This window comes from Gossypium hirsutum, chromosome D01 (genome assembly GCF_007990345.1).
Source record: "Gossypium hirsutum isolate 1008001.06 chromosome D01, Gossypium_hirsutum_v2.1, whole genome shotgun sequence".
Classification (NCBI taxonomy): domain Eukaryota; kingdom Viridiplantae; phylum Streptophyta; class Magnoliopsida; order Malvales; family Malvaceae; genus Gossypium; species Gossypium hirsutum.
In genome coordinates, this window is record NC_053437.1 from 44,332,392 (window position 1) to 44,360,047 (window position 27,656).

General features: G+C 33.2%; 1 protein-coding gene across 2 annotated transcripts; it reads right to left on the minus strand.

Moving 5' to 3' along the window:
- Nucleotides 1–15,907: 15,907 nt before the first annotated feature.
- Nucleotides 15,908–19,225, minus strand: LOC107921129 (pentatricopeptide repeat-containing protein At2g01740). 2 transcript variants are annotated; one of them, XM_016850995.2, is made up of 2 exons: nucleotides 16,970–19,225; nucleotides 15,908–16,427 (listed from the first exon to the last, which is right to left on the minus strand). In XM_016850995.2, exon 1 carries the CDS (start codon nucleotides 19,153–19,155, stop codon nucleotides 17,404–17,406), a length of 1,752 nt encoding a protein of 583 aa, XP_016706484.1. In that variant the 5' UTR covers nucleotides 19,156–19,225; the 3' UTR covers nucleotides 15,908–16,427; nucleotides 16,970–17,403. The 2 variants fall into 2 exon arrangements, with proteins under 2 accessions (XP_016706484.1, XP_016706483.1); XM_016850994.2 differs by having other exon boundaries at nucleotides 15,908–16,438.
- Between the last annotated feature and the right edge of the window lie 8,431 nt (nucleotides 19,226–27,656).

Sequence of the window (27,656 nt, forward strand, 5' to 3'; positions counted from 1 at the left end):
AATTCTATGGCTTGCCAACTATATCCAATGGATACACCATGCAATGTTGCCAATGTAATCATCCATATAAGGCTTAAAATTTGTTTTTTAATAACTTAATTTAGGATGTTAAACTGCAAGTAAAAGCATGTTGCTAAGCAATTTTAACATCAATAAAATTAAGCATAGAAAATATCATTTTCCCAATATTCATATACCAATTAGAACACCTTTATCAAATGTTCAATAAATCAGCAATTCATTCTCCAAATATCAATTTATTCTACACAATTTAATCATACTAAAAGCATAATACACAACTTACCAAACCAATTGCCATTCTGCTCTTTTATAAAATAAAACCTATTTTTGCAAATCCAACCTTCCAATATGCAATTAAGTCATTAATAACACCAACTAAACCTTTAATTTAACACATAATCAGGCCAATTTACCAAATTTCCCTTAATATCACTCACCTTCACACTTATTCTTTAAACAAAAAAAAGTGTTCAAATAAGCAAGTTTGAGTTTCAATTCTGATTTGCACATTCCTCCTCTTGATGTGGAGCTTTAACAGAGACAAAGTATGCATTACAAAATAACAATAGCAACAAGAAACACGAAATTTGAAAAAATTATACGAATATAAATCATTTCTCTAAACTACCTTACGATGTTGCACAACTAAGCCGAAATAGGAATTCCTCAACTAAACTCCCTTTTCAGCACCTCAAACCACATCTAATCTTCATTCCTAGTCCAATAACATGAATTCTAAGTGTTAATTTCATCATTTAATCCATTTCATAATTTTCTGGAAAAATCATCCATGTTCTTGATGAAATTCAAATTTCTCAAAATTGATCCATAAAATGTGTTTGCCCTTTTGGTTTAAGATTAAAAACCTCTTATTAGACCTATTTTGAGCTTAGACATCCATTAATATTTAGATTGCAACTCAAAATTAAAGATCCACCATTATTGATCCTCAAGTTCAAGAAAGAAGAAATTAAAGTTGAAAATCCATTATAATCACTTTAATTAACAAATAATGATTGAAATCAACTGAAAAACAAGTTTAAAGATGAGGATTACCTTTAATTGAACTCAAATCATTGATTTGGAAGTTTGAATCAAAATGCTTGAAGAAATTCGGATGACTTTTTGCCCAACTTTGAAAATTATTTTGAGAGATTTTAGGGAGAATTTTGGGAGAGAAAATGTTTAGATCTATTCTCTGATATTTGATTTATGAAAACAAGTAAAGAGAACGAGAGAAAAAGCTCTCAATTCGGGTGAAAAATGAGTGAAAAGTGAGGTAGTTGTAGAGTTTTTAAAACTGAAAACCCCCACCTAATTTTCAAATGTTGGGGAATTTGCCATTAGGCCACTCCCCATTTTCCCTTGTTTTATATTTTACTCTTTGCCCTCCAAAATTCCATAATATGGTTTATTTTTTATAAAACCTCTTACACATTCCCCTTGTTTTTCAAATTAGTCCCCTTTAATTAATATTTTAAATCACCTAATTAAACCCTCATTTTAAATTATTTTTAAATTCCAATTTAACCCAAAATATTTATTTTTACCCAAAAATTTTTTAAAATCATAAAATTAATTTTTCTAAAAATATTTTTATTTTCTGGAATATTATTTACCGATTTTTAGATGAAATTAAGCTAACTAATTAAGAGTATAATTCGCTAATTAACCCGATTAATTATTAATTTTCATTCAGAACTCGGTAAACTTACTCAAAGCTACTAGACCTATTTTCGGGGCCTTACATGTAGGTCTTCTCATTCGTAACTTACTACCCATATACTTCATAGCATTCTTATTCTTAACATGAAAAATGATCAGACTTACCAAAAGATAGAACACCCCGATTTTATCTAAGAATCCTTAGCTTCCAGATCACATAAGAAGAGCAACTAGCAATAACATTTAATACTTAAGAAAAGAAAGAATTAAGGAATTACTCTGAAGTAAAAGAAAACCTTATCACGAACCTTTCTCACACATATATATAATCTACTTCCTTTGCAGTGGAACTTGACAAGTGTCTTGGAATTTCAAAATATGTCTTTCATAATGGCCTACAAAATCTGAAGAAAACATAAATGAAAATCTTTTCCATAATCCATTCGTCCAATTAGTCTAGTTGGTTTATAACCAGATTTAGTTACTAAGACTTGTCCTTCACAGTACTTGAACAAACTAGGCGTAATATACATTTGGCCTTGACCTACACAAAGCTTACTCTTCCTATGTTGTCCTCTTTTTTTACTTAAGAACAAGAGAAGACTGAATCCTAATATACATCCCTGGGGGATACTCAATTCGCCCAAAACATTAGTTTGCCAGAAGCTACAATTTGGTGAACTAACTTCTAGAGTGCGCGAGAACAAACATCTTTTCATCTACACGCCTCAAATTCGGGTCACCCAGATTTGGGATGTGACAATGCTTGACTAAAATCTCATCCAACACTCTAGAACAAAGCACATAAAGATTAGACACCATTTTATTAGAGATCATGTGCAAAAAGGAGATATAGTTCTAGAGTTTTTAGATAATTTGCATCAATTTACCAATATTTTTTTACTAAGCCTCTAGATATAGAGATGTTTCAAAAAATTAGGGGAGAGCTAGGACTTATGAACTTACCTTGATAAGAACTTGTGTTACTCTTTTGACATTCTTGATATTTTGTTTGTTTTATGCATGCTTGGCAAAATTTTATGTTCATATTCTTTGTTATGTTATTTATTTGATTCTCTTTATTCAAACATGTTTAAAATAATTTTTGTGGTCAAGTTAGCTATATTGTTATGTATTTTGATTAAAACTTCAATTTTAAGTATCTTAGTAAATTTGTCTCACATTGATTGTCTATTTCAAAGCATGTTTTGTTTGATTTTCTTATATATACACTTTTAATTTTACTATTGTATGATACAAATTATGTTATTTTCTTCTTCTTCTTTTTTTATGTTTTTAAATATTTTTTTCCATTTTATACAAACTTGTTTCAATAGAAGTGTTATAAGTATCGGTAGAAATATGCAAATTTGGTTTTCTAGGCTTGTTGTTCATCTAGTATCGGTAGAAAGGGAGTTCTACCGATACTTAGGCACTTTTGTAGGTACAAGTGCCCAAAACTCAGTAGTTTCGGGTATTTAAATATCCTAACAACATTTTATTTTTGTACATAACTCTTCAAACCAGTTAAAAAATTTTTCCCTCTTTTCCCTATTCTCTCTCGTTCGGTCCCCCTTCCTCTCCTACCCCACATCTTTCATTTTTTACTCAAATTTCTTGCAAATCTTTCCTCACACATGCTCTCAACACTTTTTCAGCATATTTGCCACAACAATCTACACTCTTTCACTCACTTTTCTCCATTTTTAAAAGCTAAACCCTAACTTATTCTCTTTTCATTTTTTTATTTTCTTTCTAAATCATGCTAGTTTTAATAAATCTTTATTAGGACCTAGACTATCTAGGCTTGGATTTTCATTCTTGCATGTTGGTTTTATTTAAAAAAAAAAACAAAGGGATATACAATCTTCTACTCATCTATATATATTATTTTTATAGTATATGTTTATATAGATTACACATAAATATGGATTTATTTTTTTATAAATGTTATTATATATATTTACAGTTATATATATACACCTACTTTTATTTTTTTAATTATTCTATATCTTTAGATTGTTTTTTTTATTATCTAAATTGTCATATATAAATATACTTTAGTTTAGTTTTTATCACTATTATTTATATTTATTTAGCTACACTCTTGATTACTTATTTATGTGTTATGTCTATATTTTTATACTTCTAACTATATATACTTCTTTTATTTATATTATATGTATACATGCATATTTTTGCAAGTTCTATTAATATTTATCTATTTTTATATGTTTTAACACTTTCATACAATTGTATAGTTTCTAAAATAACATTATTTGCATCTAAACTACTGCCATTAGGGATATAAATTGCTTCGATATGCTTTATTTTTGCAAGTACCTACTTCTTATCTGTCCCCTTTACCCTAAGTTTACCCTTCAACCAATCATGCCTCCCTGTAGCTCTACTAAGCGTTCCATTAAGAAGCGTGCTAGGGGTGAATCCTCTAGTACAAACACGTACTTTCCACCTGCAACATCCAAATATCTTGTCCCTTAGGCCTTAACTTGTTTCTCGGACCAATTCAAGTTTAAGTACCTTGACCAACATCATGATTAAGGTCGGTTACATTGTCTCCAAATTAAGGGTATTTTCTATGAAAACCTCATTAAAGCCTTTTACCGCAATGCCAAATTTACCTATGGTGGCAACGGTTGAACCATCATTTCTGTCACTTCTTATGTCATGTGTGAAAAGGTTGAGGTCTCTATCTCTTCCCTTGCGAGACATCTCTCCATTCCAAATGAGGGTAACATTAACAACCATGGTTTATTCCCTCACGACCTTATCACCCCTAAAAACTATATAAGTGACCTAGATTTGCATGATAAAATCATCCATCTTATTTTTTCTTGGATAGTGGCCCCTACCAACAAGCATTTCAGATTTTGTAATCCGGATTATTAGATGTGACATTGCTTTCATACAAATCATTGCCTTAACCTTGCCTCAATCATTTTCCTTTACATTGTCAAGATTGTTTGTCTTCCAATGCCTAGTAACAAAACTCTTAGGTATGGCACCTACCTTGTAACACCTCTAACCCGTATCCGACGCCGGAACAGGGTTACAGAGTATTACTGGACTTATAACTCAATCAATCAAACATTTCACCTACATTTATCATTTAAATCAAAACCCATTCATAAACATTCATATGGTCCCTAATACGATCCTTCGAGGCCCAAAATGAACATTAAAAATGATTCAGGACTAAACCGAGTACTCAAGAAATTTTTTTATGAAAACATGTAAAAGTTTCAAAGGTGGACACATGCCCGTGTGGCCAGGCCGTATGTCTCACACGGCCAAAAGACATACACGTGTCTCAGGCCGTGTGGGCATTTGAAATGGGGCCACACGCCCTTGTCCAACACCGTGTAACTCACTGACTTGGGTCACACAACCAGACCACATGCCCATGTGCCAAGCCGTGTACTATTTGAAATGGCCTCACACACCCGTGTGCTAGGCCATGTGAAAACTGAAGGGTATACTGACTTGTGCCACACGGCAAGCCACATACCCATGTGCTGGGTCGTGTGAAGCTACTGACTTGATTTCTATAGAAGTATCAAGGGACACACAGTCGTGTCACTTGGCCATGTGTCATACACGGCTGAGACACACGCCCATGTCTCTACCCGTGTGGACAAAAATAGGTCATTTTCCAAGCCACATTTCTCACCAAAATTGGTACCAACTTACACACACAATTTGCATAACAACCATGGCATAAATAGGCATTCAAAGCCAACCAATATCAAGCTTATAACATGTAATATCAATATATACAAGTATGATACTAGTAGGTATCTCAATTAGCTACTTTAAAACTTACCAATTATATAACCAATTTCTACCTAAATGGTCAATCCCATATATGAGACATTGTGCCTAAACTTTACATGCATGCCAATTCTCAATTTCAACCATTTGGTCTCCTAAGTACCAATTCACTACCAAAAATTCACATGGCAACTATACATCATATACAATAAGGCTATTTACAAATTTACATAACAAAATACACCAAATTCAAGCCAAATCAAATGGCTAAATACCCAACAAAACATATAGGCTACGATTAGCCAAACGACCTATACATGTCATTTAACCCAAAATATAAAGTCCAAAAGTACCAAAACAACATTTGATAGTGTGACGAGATCCCTGACGGCTTCCAATCCGGACAAGCTTCTGAATCACTAAAAACATGGAAAAATAAACAGAGTAAGCAAATAAGCTTAGTAAGTTCGTAGAACACAGAATTAAACTTACCATTTAACCATAATTTAGGTAAGTAGCTCTAAGCATAACATAATTCAATTTGGCCAAAGCCTATCACATAATCATTAACCAAGTCAGCCATGTATTCATATAAAAACCGAGAATCATGTATGAATTCAACAATTAATAAATTTTATATATATGTAGCATCTATACCGTATATCGTATGTAAACCATTTCTATGTAAATACTTGTACTAGTTTGTATTGAACTTGTATAATCTCGTAATAACATTATGCCTATTGAACCACTTAGAATACCATTAGATACACAGGTAGTACACATGAGGGGTACTGGACTGTAATCCGTCAATTCCTATACATGTATGCTCTTACGAGCCATAATCGGTAAGCTCTTTCGAGCTGAACAACGGTAAGCTCATACGAGCTGAGAATCGGTAAACTCTCACGAGTTGTAAATTGGTAAGCTCATACGAGCTGTGGTGGGTCCGCAACACATGCAGGACCTCAACCAAATCGGTAACCCTAATGACATGTCATTTGTATCCTACGAATTCCTAAGGTTCAAACGGGGCTCGATATTCTTCGTATGTCGTCGGTTATGCTCTTGATAATTTTACATAATAATTAAACCATTCACATACATATATTCCAATTAAAACATATAAATACACAATTTAATTACAGGAACTTACCTCGAACTCGTATGATGAAAAACGATCGTTTAATCGATAAATTTGTCTTTCCCCCGATCTAATTTCGTACGTTGCTTTTCTTGATCTATATAATCAAATTTAACCACTTTAATCTTTATTCTATTCAATTTAATCCAAAATTCATGTTTTGGAAAAATTACTATTTTGCCCCATACTTTTGACCTTTTTACAATTTAGTCCCTAAGCTCGTAAAATGAAATTCATGCAATTTCATCCTTACACAAGCCTAGCCAAATATCCTATATGTTCATAGCAGCTCATACATTCCACAATTTAACACATTTACCATACAATACATTTTACAATTTAGCCCCTAATTGGCAATTTCATTAAAAATCTCTTAATAAAAGTTGTTTAACTAACAACAAAGATTAATTTTCTTCCATTAAACTTCAAAACCCTAGCATTCACATTAGTCCCCTAGTTAGCTAAGTTAAGTAACAACGATTCCAAAAACATAAAAATCAACAAAAACAAACACCAAATTCACTTACATGCAAGGACTTCTCTTGGTTGAATTTTTAAGCTTCAAAAACCTCAATATTTGCTAAAAATTTTGATAGGTTGAAGAAATAAAGATGATGGTTTTTTGTTTTATTTAATTTATTCATTAATTGACTACTTACCATTTTAACCTTACCTAACTTTAAAAATAAAAAAAACTGTCAAGCCATGTGTAACACCCCTAACCCGTATCCTTCTCCAGAATAGGGTTATAGAGCATTACTGGAGTTTACAAATTAATTTTCAGACATTTCATTTCATCAAGCATTCATATTTATAACCAATCAAAATCAAAACATTTATGAGCTAATATTAACCAATTTAACTTATACAAGTCATTATAACCAGAATCAAATCATCCAAAATTACCAATAGAACCAATGGATAATGTGATATTTCTCCAACAAGCTTCCAACCCAATCGAGCTTCCGATAATCATTTCAAAAATCTAATAATTATACCTATTACCAATAATAATTAAATTCCAATAATAAAACACACACATATATATAATATTCATTACCAAATAGCATTCACTTCTATTAAAATTATACAAAATATAATTCATACGAACTTACCAGGCTAAATTGCAGAAATAGCAAAATTCAGGGACATTTTGGAAAATTTCTATTTTTCTCGAATTTCCACCCAATCTTGATATAAATTAATATTCCATTCAATTTACTAATTTAAATAATAAAACAATTCTCATGCAATTTGGTCACTTTTTGACATTTTTACAAATTTACCCATAAAGTTTCACATTTGTTCAATTTAGTCCCTGAACCTAAAACATGTAAATTGGTCATTTTTAATGAAAACTCATGCTAGTTGAATAATCATATATTTTCCTCCTCCTCCTCCTCTCCATTCCACATCCTTAATGTATATAACATGCTTATATGTAACATTATCTATAATTTCACCATTTATTTATATATTCATTCAAAGCTGTCCACTTGAGTCAGTCACTAAATTATTTATATCTTTAGCTAAAGAACTCCAAATTAAGATCCGTTAATTTTTTGTGAAACTAGACTCACATATCTTCTTACCATAAAATTTTAAGAATTTTTGGTTTAGCCAATAGGTACATTTTATTCTTTAAAGTCACCTCTATTCTGCTGTTTGACAGTTCCGACCCTTCTTCACTAAAACTTAATTATCTCCTTGTAAAAAATTTGAATGATATCCTGTTTATTTCTATTGAAAATATACTATTTAAGGATTTTAAACATATAAATTATAACCCATAATTATTTTTTTACAATTTTTTATGATTTTCCAAAGTCATAATAGGGGAACCTGAAATCATTCTGACCTTGTCTCACAAAATCTATTATATCTTGTGATTTACAATTCCATTACTTTCACCATTTCTTCTATGAGAAACTAGACTCAGTAAGATTTAATTCCATATTTTTTTCATTCTCTAATTTCATTTCCACAATTTATGGTGATTTTTCAAATTTAACCTACTGCTGCTGTCCAAAATTGTTTTAGTGCAAAATGTTAATTACTAAGTTTATAACTTCCTTATTCCCTTTCTCTATAATATTTCCCATCACTTTCACTTATTTCTCTTCACTAATATATCAAGAACATAAGACTTTATATAATAAAACTCTACTATAACATCTTTTCCATGCTATTTCAATAATATCAAACTTAAAATTATATTGAAATCTCAATGTTCTTACCTCGTCCTATTGATTTCAATCTTTAACTTGATTTTCTCTCTCCTCCAGCTTCAATTTCTTGAATCCAACTTGATATTCTAGCTCCCCATAGTCTCCTTGTTATCTTTCTCTCTTGATGGATATGGAAATTCTTTTGATTTTTAGGTGAAAATGGTAAGTTTTTGGAGGAAGGACCAAATTGTAAAGAAAGCAAAACTTTCATTCTTTCTCTCTTCTCCTCACGTTGGATGCATGGAAGATGATGGGTTGGTTTCTTTTCATCTTTCTTCCACATATATATATAAATAAATTAATAATAAATAATAAATATCATTTAAAAATCAATTTAAAATATTAATAACCTAATAATTAATTAATTAATTAATATAAAATATCACCAACATCATCATTGCCTTTTAGATTTCTCTCTCTTCTAATTGACCATTTTGCCCTTTATGTTCTTTTAAAATTCCATCCTTGAGTCATCACTTAATTTGGTAAAATTACGATTTAGTCCCTCAAAATTCTTCGCCTTTTCAATTTGGTCCTAATTCATCCATTTTCCTTGGTTTCTAGATTATTCTACTCTTAAAATATTTACACTATTGGTCCTTTAACTTTTCATATTTACACTTTAACACCTTAAATTTTGAGTATTTACTCTTAGGACATAAAACTTTTTTCACTTTTGCAATTTAATCATTTCTTGAATTAATATGTCATAATATACATCTCAATTTTGACATAACTCAAAACTACCCTTTTTTATCACTTTATTTCCTTATTTTACTATATCAGGAATATTATCTTACTTTCTTACTGTAGTGATTTTTTTTAGGTATTACACCATGCACATCCACTATCACCTTTAATGGTCTAATTACCATATAAGGACCTCAAATTTAAAGTTCTATAGTTATTTAACACCTTTAGCTAATAGAATACAACTTTCGCACTTTATGCGATTTAGTCCTTTTTCACAAATTGAGCATACAAACGGTAAAATTTGTTAACGAAATTTATACTATAATACTATAATGTGGTATATATTAAAATAATATTAAAATAATTTTTTTGAATTCAGATTTTTGGTCCTGAAACCACTATTCTGATTTCACTAAAAACTGGTTGTTACATACCTTTCTCATATATTTTGAGTCATTAAGTTAAACGTTAATGTTGAACTTGATCAAGCCATTACTTCCTATCTCGATATATTGACCGCTCATAGTTGTGGTTGGATCAAATGTGATGGTAAATAAATTCGCAATCCCGAGCGTGCTCATCAAGCTCATCAAGTTCAACAAGCTATCGTCGATCATCAATGGGAAGGCATACCACAAGAAGATGTTCCTCAACAAGAAGATATTCCTACTTTGGCACCTCCTCCAACCTCATATCCTCACTCTTCTTGATGTGATACATGGGTTTTCTTTGCGTGTTGATGCTCATTTTGATACATTAACAGCATATGTTAATGATCAGTACAATCTTTTGGATTAGTGCATCTCAGATCCTGCCTCTCGATTCATTCGCCTTCAGACACCTAGTTTATTTTGTTGGCTTAAAATTGTCCTAGTTGCTTGGTTGGGATATGTGCTACTTTGCTTGCTTTTGCTTTCTTTTATTTCTACTTTGGATGATACTTGCTATGTTTTAATATTTTAAGCATGAAACTTTGGATGTTTTTCCTTTTATTTTTGCTACCATATTTAGCTAATATGCTTTGGATGCTTTGCACCAAATTCCTTATCTTATGCTTTTATTTCTTCTTTCTCATTTCCATGTTCTTATCTGCTTTATTTTATTTTCTTTTATATCCTTTTATCATGATATATATACTCTTTTAATTCTCCCTTAGTTTTTCAAATGTGTAGTTTCTTATATTACAAAAAGGGGGAGAAGAAAAGTAAAATTTGCAAACAAATATATTGTTATATAAGCTAATAGTTTAAAACAAAAAGAAATTATTTTTCAACCATTTCTCAAATATGCCTTCATTATTAAAGTTGAAAATTAATTCAAAACATTTATAAATGTCTGCATCAAATATTTTTAAAAGGAGTTAAACTTGAAAATAATGTTTGAGTAATAAGGAGTTAGAATTTTTTTTAATGGTTTTGTTATATAGAAAAGGGGGAAATTGTTAGCCCTAGTGTTTCAAATGTTTTAATATAACAAAGTCAAATTGAAAAATTATCTTTAGTCAAATTTGCTATCAATTGTAAAAGCACTTGTAAGATTATTTTCCAGTGTTTACAAACTCATCAAATGATTAAACTTATAAAATGCCTTTGAAAAATAATGTTTCAAGTCAAATTTTACAACTCTGGGAAACTTCTATCAACACAAGTGTATAAATGTATCAGTAGAACCAAGTCAGAGAGCACCCTAAGAAATTTTCTAGACTTTTAACGATACTCGGGGTCGCTTCTATTGATTCATCCCTAGTTGTATTGATACTTGGAAGGACTTCTACTAGTAGAAGTAAGTTAGAAAGCATTCCAAGCAAAGCATCAGACTTCTACCAATACTTAGGGAGACTTCTACCGAAACAAGTAAGTCAGTGAGTAATTTTAGGGTTCCCCTGCACCTTCTATTGATACAACTATTGGTACGAGTTGAAACCCATGAAACCTTCATACTTTTATCGATACAAGTGGACTTCTATCAATATATTGGGATCCAACGATCATAATTTTGAAGACTTCTATCAGTATAAGTCCACTTGTACCAATACAAGTGGTCTATAGTCTGGAATCAATTGCAACAACGGATCTACTTGATTCTCAACATCTCCAAACATCCCCAAGGTTGTTGGAAGGCATGAATACAAGTCAATAGCTCCATATTAAAGATAAGAAAGAAGCTTGTAAAGTCAGTTGCACAAAAATCCAATATTTTCGTTGATATTCTCTTTGTTTTTCATACACACACTTGGGCAACCATTTCTTGTATTCTTTTCAAGTGTTGTATTGTCACTGAGTGAGCTTTATCATTGTACCTTTGAGAGGTGTCTTTAATCCTTTTTCTTATTTTTCATCTTTGTAAGGGATTGCTTAAGGTTTTGGGGGGGAAAATCTTAAGGGAAATGGCTTTATCTTACATAGTAAAAAAATAGTGTTTTGTAAAGGTTAAACCATATCCATGAAAAGTTCAAATATTGTGAAATTGGGAAATCCTTAGTTGTGGTAAGCTAAGGTAGTGGAGGTAGGCAATTGGGGCTGAACCACTATAAATTCTTGAGTCTCATTTGATTTCCATATTTCCCTAAAGTTGTTAAAACGCCAATTCACCCCCTCTTGATGATTATCGAGCTTAATATATAATCAGGGATCAACTAATTTATAAGTAAGTTTCAACTTTTCATCTATTAATTATAACATTATTTAGTCACGAAATTATTCCACTAAAGTATCGTAACTAAGCTTTCCCTTATTATATACCATTGCAAAAGCTACTTAATAAGTGTTCGTCCAATGACCTTGTCATAAGTGTGTTACCCTCATAAGATATCCTTAAATTCTTTAGGTTAAATTTGTTCTCCCAATATGATCCTATTTTATCTCATGGTAACCATTTCATCTTCCTTCATGAAAAGTCAATTACTATCAAATAGTAATTAAATCATTTATCACAAAGACAAATAACACATGGTCATGTTTACTTTTCATTTATCATGTAATGCTGATGAGAGGATATCATTTTCCTTTTAGTTGGGCTATGAATTCCACTATTTTGGAATGATGCTACATACTACAGAAGTCATATACCCAGCATACTAGCTTTCAATTCCTTATCTATTTGAACTTAGGCTTCATTTACATGAAAGTATACAAGTCACGCACAAATAGTCCATCATCCACTCACGATTAAGGTATGCTACACTATAAATATCACAAGTGAATAAATCCACAAATGGATCTAGGATCTATTCTACTTAGGTCTTGTCTAATGTACTATCAGTCCAGTTAGTCACATCTATGTCTTCATCTTCTAGGAGTCACCTGCTCTAATATCCAAGACGAGATATCTCCCCAATTAGACTTGATATTATTATATTAGTCCTTCAATCGATCTGCTAGTCTCCGATTAGACTAAGGACATATTTAGATTATCTACTAATATAAGTTGTCTTTTCGTATTATAATCTGACCACGTAATACCACTTAGTATTAGTTAAATGTTAGATAATCAATTAGCCAATATTTGCTTCGATTTTGCTTTGCATGCAAAAACCATTAAAGAAAATTATACAAAGAATATTAATATAATTAATGAATATTTTATTAAACCAATTTGTTCAAAAAATACAAGTATACTTAGACAATAATACTGCACTAAGGGAATTAGATCCAACAACATCTATTCTTCCAAGGAAACATTATTGCCTCAAACGCCTTGGTCTTGGGAGCCAACCAAAAAATTGTTGTCAATAGGGGGTCGTTCTACTACCAGAAGTCATGTTATTTGCTAAGGTTATATTAAGTGATGTCATCCGCCTAAGGTTAGTTATCTCTCTTGGAAACATCCTTAGCTACCCTAAGCTCTGTTCTTCTTGAAACCGTCCCTGATGCTCAGAAAGTTGTTCTTCCATGTGACACATTTTCTCTTTCATCTCTATGACTCTCTACTAGGAACCAAAGTGTTAATGGTGAGAAACTTGGTCTACAAGGATGGTAGCATTAATAACTTGAGAAGTCGAATAGAACAACCAAGAAGGGTGGATATATTGGTAGAGTTGTGTAGGAATATCTCTTAAAAAGGAGGAGGAGATCCCAGGTAAAGGCTATGACTGGCATGTGGCAGTCTGGTCGAGGGTTGCAACTAGCTGAGTGGATGCAATTGGCGAGGTTCATGTTTGGTTTGAATGAGCTCTTGGTTGGTAGGGTTTGCAGTGTTGAGGGAATCATCATTCTAAGAGGAGGCCATGGTTCGGTCTACACTTAACGCACCAATTGTTGATACAAGTGTACAACAATGGAGGAGGTAAGGAGATCAATTCGCCTAGACAGGCAAAGAGACGAAAAAGGAGGAGAGTCGAAGAAGAGTAAAGTGGTTGTGAAGGCAAGAAAAATTGAATGCTTTAGATAAGCGTTTAAGGTTGCTGAGAGGGTAAAAAGTTTCCTTCCTCATTGTTCTTCTAGGTATTTATAAGGGAAGGCCTACTCGTGTGGTCGACCAGGTGGCAGGCGGATTGTCCTCAAGTGTGGTACTGCTCTGACATTCCCTTAGCTGAGGTAGTACGAGGTTGTTACGCCTCAGTAGTCTCCTCTTGTAGATGAGTGCATTCCCCTTAAAAGCAGGTGGCTTGGTGAGCGAGGCATGCGGGTAATATTTTCAGAACCGGTCAGACCACCAACTTCTAATCTAACTAGTTCAACCAAGTAAAAACCATTCAACATTAAATTGTTAAACTGATTTAACATTAAATTATTATTTATTTACTTTATTGGGAATCAACATATACTTGAAAATATTTTTTTAAGCAGGTTTGAAAAGTAAAAACTGAATTTTTTTTCCTCCCTATCTTTTCATCTCTCTAATTCTCCCTATAATCACACTTCTCTCTTTCTCCAAATCCATCATACTTCTTTCAATCTTTTCATCTAAAGGCAAACTAAAATTATGTTCCTGACTTCCCACATCTTTTCTCTCTTTAATTTTTCAGTTTTCACTGTTCATTTTACTTTTTTGTTTTGAATTTTAATTTCCTCCCTGGTAAGAATAAAGCTTGAGACTTGAGAGTTGGAAAAACAAAAAAAAAAAGACTTGAGAGAAGTGTAGACTGAAAAGAAGAGAAAAAGGACAGATGGCAGCACTCAGCAGCAGCTTGCTTTTATTTTTCCACATTAGGTTTTTACTTTTGGGGGTTGTTTTAGTTTTTCTTTAGTATTTATTTATTTGTTTTATTATGGGTTGGGTTGGGTTTAATAATCTTTAAGGGTTTAGGCTAGTTTTTAAGGGCTTTGGGCCATGGTTTTGCTTTTATTTTTTTGGTTGCACCGATTTTTTATCGATTTTTTTCAATTTGCAGTTCAAAACTATTCTCAGCCTAGCTAGTTGTTTCTTTTGAATTGGTATATCGATCGATCCTCGATGCAACTAATTCGATCGGTTGGTCCGATTCGATTTTAGTAACATTACATGCAAGTGATTAACAACATGAGATTGTCCAAGTGATCTTCAGATGGGAAGCTAGTCAAGTGATGCAAGGTGGAAGGCCATCCTCGGATATATTTTAAGTAGCTTCTCGTAGTGCCACATGTCTGGGAGGTATGGGAATACAACAATATTAATAATATTAAAATTTTGAAATAAATCATTTTTAATATCTAAGATTTACTATTATCAAACAATATAAAAATATTGACAAAAATGCAATATAACATATTATGTACTAACTTTTACTAATATTTCAAATAATTTTATAATATAGATTCAATCTTACTCTTTCAACCTTTTATTTTTTAATGTCAAATAACATCCAAGTTTATAGTAATATGAGTGGATCTAATCTAATTGGATTACCGTTTAAATAATAAAAACTATTAATATAATTACATATAAAAGTGTATATAATTTTTTATTTGAATATATTGTAAAAGCTCCTCTACTTCCCACAATCAGTGCTTAATAAATTCAGAAAAGGAAATCTACATTAATTAAATATCATCTTAATTTATTTAAGATTTCGCCGTTTTACATTGTACAAATGAGGTTTGGCATCCAACCCAGTATAAATTCTGGCAAATGAAAAACAGGAGAGTTATTTGGGGCAGGGCATGGACATCAACATATTTAATTCATCCATTTTCCTCTCTTTTAATTATATCAAATGTTTGGATTTATGTTTTAAAAAAAAAACATTAGCCTTTCTTTCTTTCCATGAAAAAGTTTGATTTTTATGTATAAAATTGAAGCATATACAAGTGAGGATCCCATTGAAGACCTTCAAGTAGAAGATAATTGTATAACTTTTATTTTTTATTTGGAAGAAATTATTTTAGATGCAAGTTTTCCATCGGCCACTGGCTTATAGCAAGAAAATAACAGTGATTCATCATCATTCTAAAAGATTATATAATATTTCTATCAAGGCAATTGTTTTTCTCCAAAAAGATTATCAAAGATTCAAAGTCGACTAATCCAAGCGCATTTCTCGGGACAGCAGAGAGAATTACCGGGGAGGGCATGTCCAAAGCCCACTGTTTTTCTCCCAACACGGAGCAAAAGCTCATCCTGGTGTATAACCTTTTCCATCCACTACTAAGATTACATTCAGCAATTCTTCCATCACTTACCTGCAGCCTTGAAACAGCCTTTGAGTCGATTCGAACCCAAGTAAGATTTATCCACTGAACATGTTGAGCACTTCAAGTTTGGATAAAAGCAGCTTTTGAACCAATGTAAGCTTCTGCTTTCCCATTATGTGTTGAAAGAATGGTCATTGTTTCACTGTTTGCAGGAGAATAACACTGGATTCTGACTTCAGACTGGATCGTTTCTTTAAGAATAGCCATTTCAGGTTCTCACCAAGGCATGCTTAGGGAAGAGGAATTTGACAAGATCCAACGTTCCTTTGGCATCTGTAGGAGAACTGAAAGATAGCTGATGAATCTGTAGTTGTTCAGGGAAACTATAATACAGAATTTATTTGATGCAAATGCATTAGGTATAAAAGTGAGTAAAAATGTCAACAAGGATCATAAGCCTGCCAATCAGAATATTAACATAAATGGAATCATCTGAAGGTGTCAAGACATGAAAAGTACAAAGTAATCGACTATTAGAAGTATAGTGAATGATTTCGTCCCAACCAAAAGTAAAACAAAGCAAGAGCACAGTAAATTTTCTGATTCAAACATAGTTATTGTGAGGGACTTAGAGTAATCATAAAACTTCCAGTAAGCAGGCCCACTTGAAAGTTCAAGGAAGCAACATCAACAGCACGTGCTCACCGGATAGAAATATGTATGTTGATAATTCTAACCTATCAGTTTCAAGCTAGCAAACATTTATAATGCATTTTGAGTTTAGAACACATCCCCCAATTTTAAGAAGCAAGATAATTAGTAAGATGACAGAAAATCAAAAACTTAAATTAAATTAAGAAAATAAAATATATTACCAATATTTGTTTTTCCATCACATGTGATGATTCTGAAAGGCATGCATCTCGGGTTCCTTCTACAGTTGGGTTTCAATATGGTGGCATGTATTCTGCAAGCTAAGATCCACTGCCAAAATCCCAAATTAGGACTTCAGGTGACAACAAAGGCTGTACTACTCAGTGACAGAAAATATCAAATTGATCGCCTCCATTTTCTTCATCAGTGTCACATAAAACAGCAAGGCAGTCAATAATCTTTCCCTTTGGTAGCAATCCAAAAAGTATTCTATTTAATTAAAGTGCATGGACCTGAAACTGGGGAATGGAGTCCTACTATGAAAGCATCTCGTGTTCCATTATCTAGCAAGCAAACCAGATTGAAGGGGGTTCTTTTTCAATTTCAGATAATGGTCAGACAAGCTTGATCAAAGTCGAATCAAAAGCAGCATGTGTCATTGAAATTCATTTCCACCTACTTTGCATGTTGCTTTTGAAAAACCTCTCTTTTCCATTTCCTCAAGCAAACCAGTAACGGCAGCTTCATTATCCTGTCGTAGATACCCTCTGATCATAATTTCATAAACTGCAGCATCAGGAGTAATTTGCCTTTTCAACATATCCTCAAATATTTGCTTTGCTTCAATCATTAGACCCTTATTTGCTAAACCAAAAATAAGGGAGCTATAAGTTAAAAGATCAGGTTGAAAACCCTCTTGAACCATTCTATTCTTTACTCTAAAGGCCTCTATCAAATTTCCTTGCTCACAAAGCCCGGCAATCCAAGAAGTATATACATATTTGTCTGCAGTGAACCCTGCCTCCAACATCTCCCTAAAAACCCTATTAAGTTCAGTAAAATCCCCTTTCTTAGCCAACACATTAATGAGTACCGTATAAGATATTTTATTAGCCTTTCCCCTGCAAAAATAACTTTCGGCTTCATTTAGACAACCATGCTTGCAGAGGCCATCCATTAAGCTTGTAAGAACGATAACATCGGGGTCAAAACCACGGGCCAAAATTTCACCATAGACATTCAATGCAGCTTTTACATTCCCAGCCTTAAAATGGGCATCCATTATCGTGGTTAACATCAATTTATCAGGTCGCAGTCCACTCTTAACCATATTTTCCATATATATTGATGCTTTGTCAAACATACCAGTGTTGCAAAGGCCAGCTATTATTACCCCATATGCTGCCATGTCAAACTCAAGTCCCTGAACATACATCTTACCTAAATATTTCAGGGCATCAGTTACATTACTCTTTTTGAAATGAGCATCAATGATTGAAGTATAAACAACAGAATTAGGCTTAACCTTATCTTTCAACATTCTGAAAAACAAGCACTCAGCCCTTTCCAGCATCCCCTTCTTGCAAAGACCGTCAATGAGTGCAGTATAGGTAACGACATTTACTGCAAGCTTGGCCAGTTTCATTTCCTTACACAATTCAAACGCAGCCTCAAAATCACCAACCTTACAGCAGCCATCGATCAAACAGGTGAACACAATGGAATTCAACAACACCTTATCTTTCTTCATATCCCTAAACACCTTAACCCCCATATTCAAATCCCCCACTTTACAAAACATATCAATCCATGTACTATAGGTAACCACGTTGGGCAAACAGCATTTCCACATCAAACCCATATAAACAAAAGCCTCTTTCTTCTTCCTCATCTTACAGAACCCATTAAACAACACATTAAACGTAACCAAATCGGGCTTACATTTATCTACCCTAATTTCATTCACAATCAAACAAGCCTTAACAACTTCACCACATTTAAAATACCCATCAATCAAAGAATTATAAGTTGCAATATCCGGCTCACACCCATACAAAGGCATCAAATTTACAAGCTTTTGAGCATAAGAAGAATGTCCCAACTTACAAAAAAAGGAGATGGTTGAATTGAAAGAAGAAGGGTGAGGGGTGTACCCTTTGGAGAGGAAAAAAGACAGTAACTTGAGAGAAAGTGCGCCACAGTCGGAAGCTGTAAGCTTGTGTAGAAGCTTGTTGAAGGAATAGGGGTCTGGGTACTTTGAAGTTTTCTTCAAGTCAGAGAAGAATTGGAGGGGTGAGCCAAAGTAGGAGTCTGATAATGTTCTGTAAGAAATGGGTTCTGGGAAATTTTTCGAGGCTTTCTTCTTCTTCTTCAGGTGAGAGAAGAATTTGAAGCTGTTTTTTATCATTCATGGGGACTTGGGGAGTGGGTTGTTTTTTTTTTTCCTTTTTGAATTGGCTGTTAAACCCTGAAAAGTAAGGGCATAAATCTTAAACCCTAGAGGGAAGAGGGAGAAGAAGCTAACGATGTCGTTTAAGCATTGAGCAAATGAATTTAGGATAAACTACACCATTAGTCACTAAATTATGGGTAAGTTTTTGTTTTGGTCACTTAACTAAAAAGAAGTTACGATTTGGTTACTGAACTATTCAAAAATTTCCATTTAAGTCACTGAACTATTCAAAAAATTTTATTTAAGTCCCTGGTCTGTTAAGTTTTTTTTCTTTTTAAAGTTTCCCTAGCGAGCTCCAAGCGACGATTCAATAACCAGTACAGTAGATCAATACCTTCGATGAGTAGAAGAACATACCTTAGAACCAAGTCGATCTGACGATCAGTTTCAAAGATTGGAGAAAAAAGTTGTTTGAATTTTAGTTCGCAGATTCATGACATCAAAAATTGTTTCATAGAAAAATTTGAATTATAGAAGAGAAAGGGAAAAAGGGCTTTCAATTGATGCAGGCGGTGCAAACAGAGAAAGCCATATAGCATCAATTTTAACAGCCTAGTGACTTAAATGACAACTTTTGAATAGTTCAGTGACCAAAGTATAATTTTTTTTAGTTAAATAACTAAAACGAAAACTTACTCATAATTTAGTAAACAATGGTGTAGTTTACCCTTGAATATTTTGCTACTTTCTACTTTAAGGGTATTTCTTTCATTCAAAACAATATTTGGAAAATAATTTTAGAACAATATTTGAAAAATGATCTTTGGAAAATAGACCAATTTTCTGTAAAAATTGATATTTTGTGCTTAGATGATTCAATGTAAAAAAAAATTCATTGTTTGAAATTTTTTTATAAAAGTTGTCCTCTTAAACTTATTTTTAATGAAACAAACATAATATTAACTTTTCTTCATAATTAGTTAAACAATAAACAATAGCAATTCAATTTTTTTTGTCTAAATTTTATTGTAGGGATATGAATAATACCACAATAATATAAATTGATTGGCTAAACTACATTAGAGATTACCTAACTATGGTTTTTTTCTTTTTTATCACTCAACTATAGCAAATTATAAAATGGTCACACAACAATTCAATTTTGTTGTTTTGGTCACCAGCGGGCTAACGTAAAAATGGAAACACCCAAAATAAAAAATAATTGGTTGACCAAAAAAGAAAAAATTAAATAATTGAGTTATTATTTTGTAACTTTTTATAATTGAGAGACAAAAAACATAGTTGGATGGATATTAATATAATTTAAATTCTATCAAAATTTCATTATAAAGATATGTATCAAAACACACATAATAGGCATCGACCATTAATTCTGTCGAATGATCTCAAATTCCTCAAAATTTATTAAGATAATGTTTTAAATCGATGTATTTGAATTTATATATTCGCAACATCAATCATGCACATCAAGGTTAGTTTGAGGCCCACGCTGGATTAAGTGGATAAAACCACCTCAAGGAAGTTACATACTCAACATAGATGGGGCCGTAAAATCTCGCTCATACTTAGCTTCAACTGGGGGTCTCATCCGTGATAGCAAGGCTCATTGGAATGGAGGATTTATGTTGAATTTGGGATAACGAATAGCCTTCAGGTGGAGTTATGGGGTGCGAGTCGGTCTTTGTCTCACAAAATCCTTGGCGATTCGTCAGCTCGCAGTGGAGTTAGATGCACTGCTGGAGGTTCAGTTCTTTTGACAACTTTTTGAGAAGAACCATCCTCTAGGTACTTTAATTAAAGGTTGTCTTAACTTGATAAATGAAGGATGAGTAACCGAGGTTTGACACATTTATCATGTAGGAAATAGTTGTACAGACCACTTAGCCAATTTAGCTCAAAACCTTGAGAGGGGTCTGGTTCGTCTCCGACGAACCTTGAACCTTTACTCCAAAGGGACACTTGTGGAGAGTGGGTAACTAGAATTTAGTTTTCTTGTTTCCTTCTTTTGTACAAAAAAAAAACACAACGATCATGCACCTGATTCAATCTTTCAATTTAATATAAGTAGTAAGCTTAACTATAAATTGGGTTATCAATACTTCCAAAGCATCAATTTACAGCATAAAAAATTAAACCATAGAAATACTTTACTTTTCAAAAGAACTTTGAATCAAAAATTAAAAGAGGCTAAATTAGGCATGAATTCTGATTTTAAAAGTTAAATGAGTTATTAGGTCGATTTTCACCACATTTACCAGAATAGGCCGATTTTGAAGAAAGAGAGGAAAACGCGTCTAGCTTAACGCATTTTCTACTAACACAGTAGGAAAGTGCATCCAGTTGGACGCGCTTTCCTCTCTCTCCCCGATCAGGTTTTTATTTTTAGGGTTTTTTTGTTTAGGTTAAGGTTTTGGGTTTTGAGGGTAGTAATTGGATTTTAGGGTTTTGTTAGGTTTTTTAAGGGTTTAGGAATGGAAATAATGGGAGGCCGATTTATTTGTGTTTGTGTTTAAAGTAGACATTGTGAAATCTCAAAGGTATATTCCATTTGATGGTGATGTGAAAGTGCTTAGAGAACCATACATTTCATCTATCGCATGAGGATAGAACCATTACCTTAGAAGCTTATCACAATGCAACTTAGCCCCCATGTTCATGATGCATATACTATCACGAGTTGAAGTATAAGTAGGGCTTCTAGTTGGCAGATGTTAATGCAAGGTCACGATTTGGAGTATAACTTGGGAGTCCACCTGGTAGTGATTATACGGTCACGAGTTCAAGTTTCACCTCACCAGAAGAGGATGTTTTATAAAATCGATGCTCAAGTTTGAGATGATAATCGTAGGAAAAAAGTCAGGGGCTTTCCAGTATAACCAACTTATTTTTTCTCCATCTCCACCAAAAGCAAGATCGATAACCTCCCAATTGTCTGACATGGTGATAGAGTTGGATAAAAGAGCACTGTCAAGGGGGAGCGATAGTGGCTATGAAGAGAAGTTAGAGATCAAGTCGGGGCAGTTGCGGTTGTAGTTATTATTTAGTGATTTAATCATAACAACTGCTATCAAACTGAAACAACCTCTAGCTTTTGTCCAATGCGACAACCGCTCGCACCCTTAACAGTGCACTTGCCCCTACTTCGTCACTAGTTTCAGACAAGAGGGAGGTTGACGATAATGCCTTTAATAGTGATGGAGAAAAAGAATAAGTGGATTATATTGGAAAACCCCTAAGTTTTTCCCTACGATTATTATGTCAAACTTACGTATTGGTTTTACAAAGCATCCTCTTCAGTGAGTTGGAACTTGAACCCCTGATTGCATAACCACCATCAAGTGGTCTCCCGTGTCATATTCAAAGCCATGATCTCACATTAACGACCATTAACTAGGACCCGTAGTTAGACTATAATCTATGATCGTATAAGCACCATGAACTCAGAGCTTGAGTTGCAATAAGATGGGCTTCTAATGCAATGGTTCTGTCTTGACATGACAGGTGAAATATGTGGGTCTCAGAGTGCCACCACATCATCGCGACTTAAACACACCTTAAAACTAGCACACCGGCTCCTCTAAACAGAAATAAATCTTTCGGTCAAAAAAGTTAAAATTTGAAAGTAAAATATAAACAATGGTGTAGATAGGTTTTTAGGGCTGAGGGGAAGTGACCAAGAGAGTTGATGCAATAGGGGGAGCAAAACCCCCTTTATATAGGGAAGCAAATGGCAACGAGTGAAAAAAGGGAGGAAATTTTAAAATGTTCTTATGGATGTCTGAAAATATCCCGGGAATCTCATGATATCAGAAAAATGGATCGGGATTCTCAGGGTTCAATAAAAAATTTCAGGTGAGTTGAAAATGGGAGAGTGAAAACGCTCTGCCTAGGTTGCGCTTTCAATGCATCTTTCTACCACATCACTGAAAACGCTCCATAGGCAGAGCATTTTGACTCTCCCACTTTCAACTCACCTAAAAAGTTTTATTGAACCCTGAGAATCTCGGTCTATTTTTCAGATATCATGGGATTCCCGGGATATTTTTAGACATCCATAAGCACGTTTGTTGTTTTCTATTTTGGAAACACTTCTACGAACACGTATTTTTTTATTTTTAAAAGTGTTTAACTGATGTCAAGTTATGTTCGATATTCGGGGTAGTATTTGGTATAAAACTAGCAACCATTCTAGTAGAGACGTTTGAACTTGAAATATCGAGAAGATTTTTGGTAGAATAGGATTTGTGTAAGGTTAACCATATTTACGTGAGAATTAAATTTCAAAAATCACCCAAAACACGTTATTATACCAAGTAAGTTTCATTATTGTTGTTAATGGATAATCAATACTTCAGTTTTTTGCATAATGTTTTGGTTTTAAACATGTGAAACATGTTACTTGGTTAAAATGAGTAGATGAGTTAATGGTGTTGCTTATTATGATGGTGAAAATTGTGACATCGACATTAGGGTCATTTTTTCATCAGCCTATACAACGCAATTGCCTTTCACCTTGAACATCCAATTGCCAAAGCTCCAGGCAAGAATTAGTTGGAAAGTAGGCAATCCAAGCTGTAAAGTATCATCCTTAAAGTATAGGTACTTAGCGTCAGAGAACCCCGTGAAATATAAGATATTTAATGTCAGAGGTTCAATGGCGATCAATGTGATAGCCCAGATGCATAATGCTATTGGATCACCTATACTTGAGTTAAACATCGAGACCTATACTTGAGTTAAACATCGAGTTTGTCGATGTCGATGAAGGTGGTCAAATTTTGAAAACAGTTTCAGTTAATGCCGGAACGGAATAGGAAGTTGGAAGTCCAACCACATAGTTGTGCAAAGGTTCAAAGCTTTGTTACAAAGCTCTCATTATGAAATCCTAGAATCATTAATAGAAAGATATTCCTTGGTTTCAACCAAAGATTTCAAATTTGGCAAATAGTTCGTCTACTAGTCAGGGTTTAGAGGTAATCAGAACTTCAACACCCTGGCATGACATTCTATTAGTGCTTTCGATTTCAACTTCTAAAGACCGATGTTCTACACCGGAAACACTTATACGAGTACTTCATAAAGTTGCACTGATTGGCAATCCACAATTGATGTAGATTGTAACAACATGTATACAAGACGAAATGATGTACTCCATACAATTTGCATCGACGAAGGGACATCCAACCCTGTACAATCAAGAGGAGTTGAGATTAAAAAGGGCACTGGATCTAACAACGGTCCAATTTGGGAGTCTGGGCTAGATGGTTCAAAAATTGTATTATTTTCTGAACTAGTATCGGTTCTAGTTGAACCAAAAAATTATGGTTTTAATGGTGAAGGTCTGAACAATATTGTTGAGATCGATATGTGTTTCAGGGCATACTGACCTCTGACCTGATCTACCAAATTTGATATGTCAAATTAGGCTTCCCCATTATACTTAAGGAGCTTGTTTTAAAGCAAATTAGCATATTTTCTGTAGTTTAATGTAGTTTTTAGATTTTCAGTTAAATAAGTGTAAATGCCTCTTTTTACTCATTTTAAGACCCAAATCAGCCAATTGTGCCATTGGGGGACCTAACATCTAATTGAGTGATATAGGTAACATCATCGAAGAGAGGGGTATCATGACATCGAGGTATGGATATCATGACACCTCTCACAAGCTTAAGATGAAGACCATCTACAGTGGTATTGTAATATCCATTTTGGGTATCATGATATCCACCTTTCAAAGGACACCCCATTTTAAGACTGATTACAATGTCGCAATATTGGTCTGTCGCAAATCGTTGTAGCAGATTAAACCACTTTCTTTACTTAGTGAGCTCATTAGAAAACAATTTATTTATGTTTTTATTTAGTTTACAGTCAGCACTTAGGTAATAAAATGAACAATTTAGGCATTTTATATGACCTTGTAGGCTGAAGAAGGCCCAAAGGCAAACTAATAAGTTTAGTGAGTGTACAGGACATCACTTGAGGGAAAAAAGACAATGGACTGGTCCTGATGTTGCAACATAGAGCTGGGATGTTGCAACATAACAAACATAATACCCAAGAAGTAGTCTGCCAAGGATGTCGCAGCATAGGCCAGAGGGTGTTGCGACATAGCCCTGTGGGTGTCGTGGCACAAATACGACGTGGCCATTTAATGAAATAGATGTGTTTTCAACTGTGCAACATGTTGGATCTGGTGCCCTTAGTGTAGTATTTTTTTATCTAAGTACACTTGTAATTTTTTTGAACAGATTGGTTAATAAAATTATTCTTAAGCTAAACTTTCGTGTTGACATAAAACTCCTAAATAACTTAAAATACTTAAAAATTATCCAAATTTTAGAATAAATAATAAAACTTAATAAATACAATATTTGACTCATATATAATAAAATTTAAGCTTGAAACTTGAACCCAATATGATTTAAACTTGAATAAAAAGCCAGAAACTCGTAATTTCTGTAATAATCCTTTCTAGAAATTCTACTCGTGTAGTCTTCATTAAAATGGTCATAACTTGGCTCCCAAACTCGAATCGAGTGATTCAATGAGTGATTTAAAGTTAAGAGTTGATCTTCAAATTCTATTCATACATCTAAGCCCAGAAATGCATGGATCTTATCCAAAAATTCATCGCAAGTTAACTAATCTTTTCAACTTTAAAATTAGTAGCTTAGTTGAATTAACTTTAATAAATTTCACCCATTTTGTGCATGTATCATTCCCTTTTTCCTCAAAAATAGTCATCCTCACATATTGTCTTTGATCGAATATTGGTTTGATTTGCTTGGCCTTTGATCTTATTATTGGGTCTTGAGGTAGCGTAAGCCCAAAAAATCCATAGGGCCTGAAATTGGGCCTTGAGACTCGCATCATTTTTGCTGTTAGATTTTTTTTCTCTATTGTTGAAGCTTTGTGAATAGAGAACGATCAAAACCTTGCACTTCATTGGATTCATATTTATAAATGAGCATTTCTCAACCTTTTTTCCTTTTTATATGTTGCTTACCATGTGTTAGATAAAATGCTTGTATGAGATTATAATTGATTATGTGCTGATTCATTTTGATAGTTGATTGATAAATTGGTTGTTATTCTAAGTTGAGAGATTTCTCTTGATAATTTTATTTTTCAATTGCATTGAATTTCATATTACAATAGAATTGACGCCTTTAGTGGAAGATTTAGATAGACTAGACTATGAGGAGACTTTATCGTGTATGACTTTTTGATACATTTATGTCGAACAGTGAGACTGAAAGGAGATCTATTATGCCTAGGTGAGACCGAGAGGAGAGCTTAGATGGTATCTTTTAGTTTAGGATGAGACTGATAGGGGATTCCTAACAAAGAGTGGAAAACAATATAATCAAGATAAATTATTAGCTTAGCTAGCAATTGACTAATCAATCGACAATCGTTTTAATCATTTGCTTCGTTCAATCAGAACTAGATTAATTTATTAATTTGTTAATTTAGACTTTCTATTTTGATTGCGCTAATAATTCTAGAATCGATTAGATTCCTAATTACTTAGCTAGTAATTAATTTGGTAAATATGTTTGCACTAATAATTCCTAAATCAATTTGACTAGTAATTGATTAGCTAGTAATTAAGTTGACAAGCATGTTTAGCAATTAACGACCCTTAGGTTCAATTATCAGAATACCTTGTGTGTTCTGATCTACCATAAATTGATACGTCTAATTATGCTCTCTCGAACACTTGATGAGTTTGTTCTCAAGAAATTTACAAGTTTTTTCAATGCTTTTTTATTGAGTTTTAGTTTTTAGTGTTATGGTAGTTTTTTTTCATATTTATCCTTTTAAGACCTGAATTGGCAAAACTATGTCATTGGGAGTCTAATGGTTTATTTGAGTGTGTGTAGGGAAATGACTATGGCCAAACCTTGAGGCTAACATCAACTAATTTAGGTTTTGCTATATTTATATATGTGTGTTGTGATATTGACACTTCATCACTTCAAGGGAGCAAAACTTCAACCAAAAATCAACCTGGAGTAGTCTGCCAACGATGTTGCATGTGACACTTCAGTTTGGTGGGTTCTAAGTTTTGGCACGTAGATTGAGAAGTAATTTGAGAAACACAAATCTACCCACCAGTTTGTTTTTAGCATATAGATCAGGCTTATAGCACACATTAGAATATTACGTAAAGATTTACCTCAAAATGTATTAAGTTGTAAAGATGGAGAATTTGGTAAGAGTACTGAGGATTTTTGGGTAAACTGGGTTATAGCCAAAGGTAGTATACGTCAAGTTCATTAGGTTACTGTGCTAGTTATGTTGTAAATGATTTGCTTAGGAACTAATGGAACAGATGAACCAGAGGTATTTAAAATTATTAGATTTTCTTTTATGTTTTCTCTATAGCTGTAGACCATTATTGGGGTAACGTTGAAAGAAGAAAACACGTGTCAAGTTCCAAGAAGGACTTAGATTGTACAAATAGATATTCAAGTAAAAGAAAGAGT

Coding starts and splice junctions, on each gene's coding strand:
- LOC107921129 (XM_016850995.2), bottom strand. CDS start 19,155: ATGATAAAAAACAGCTTCAAATTCTTCTCTCACCTGAAGAAGAAGAAG.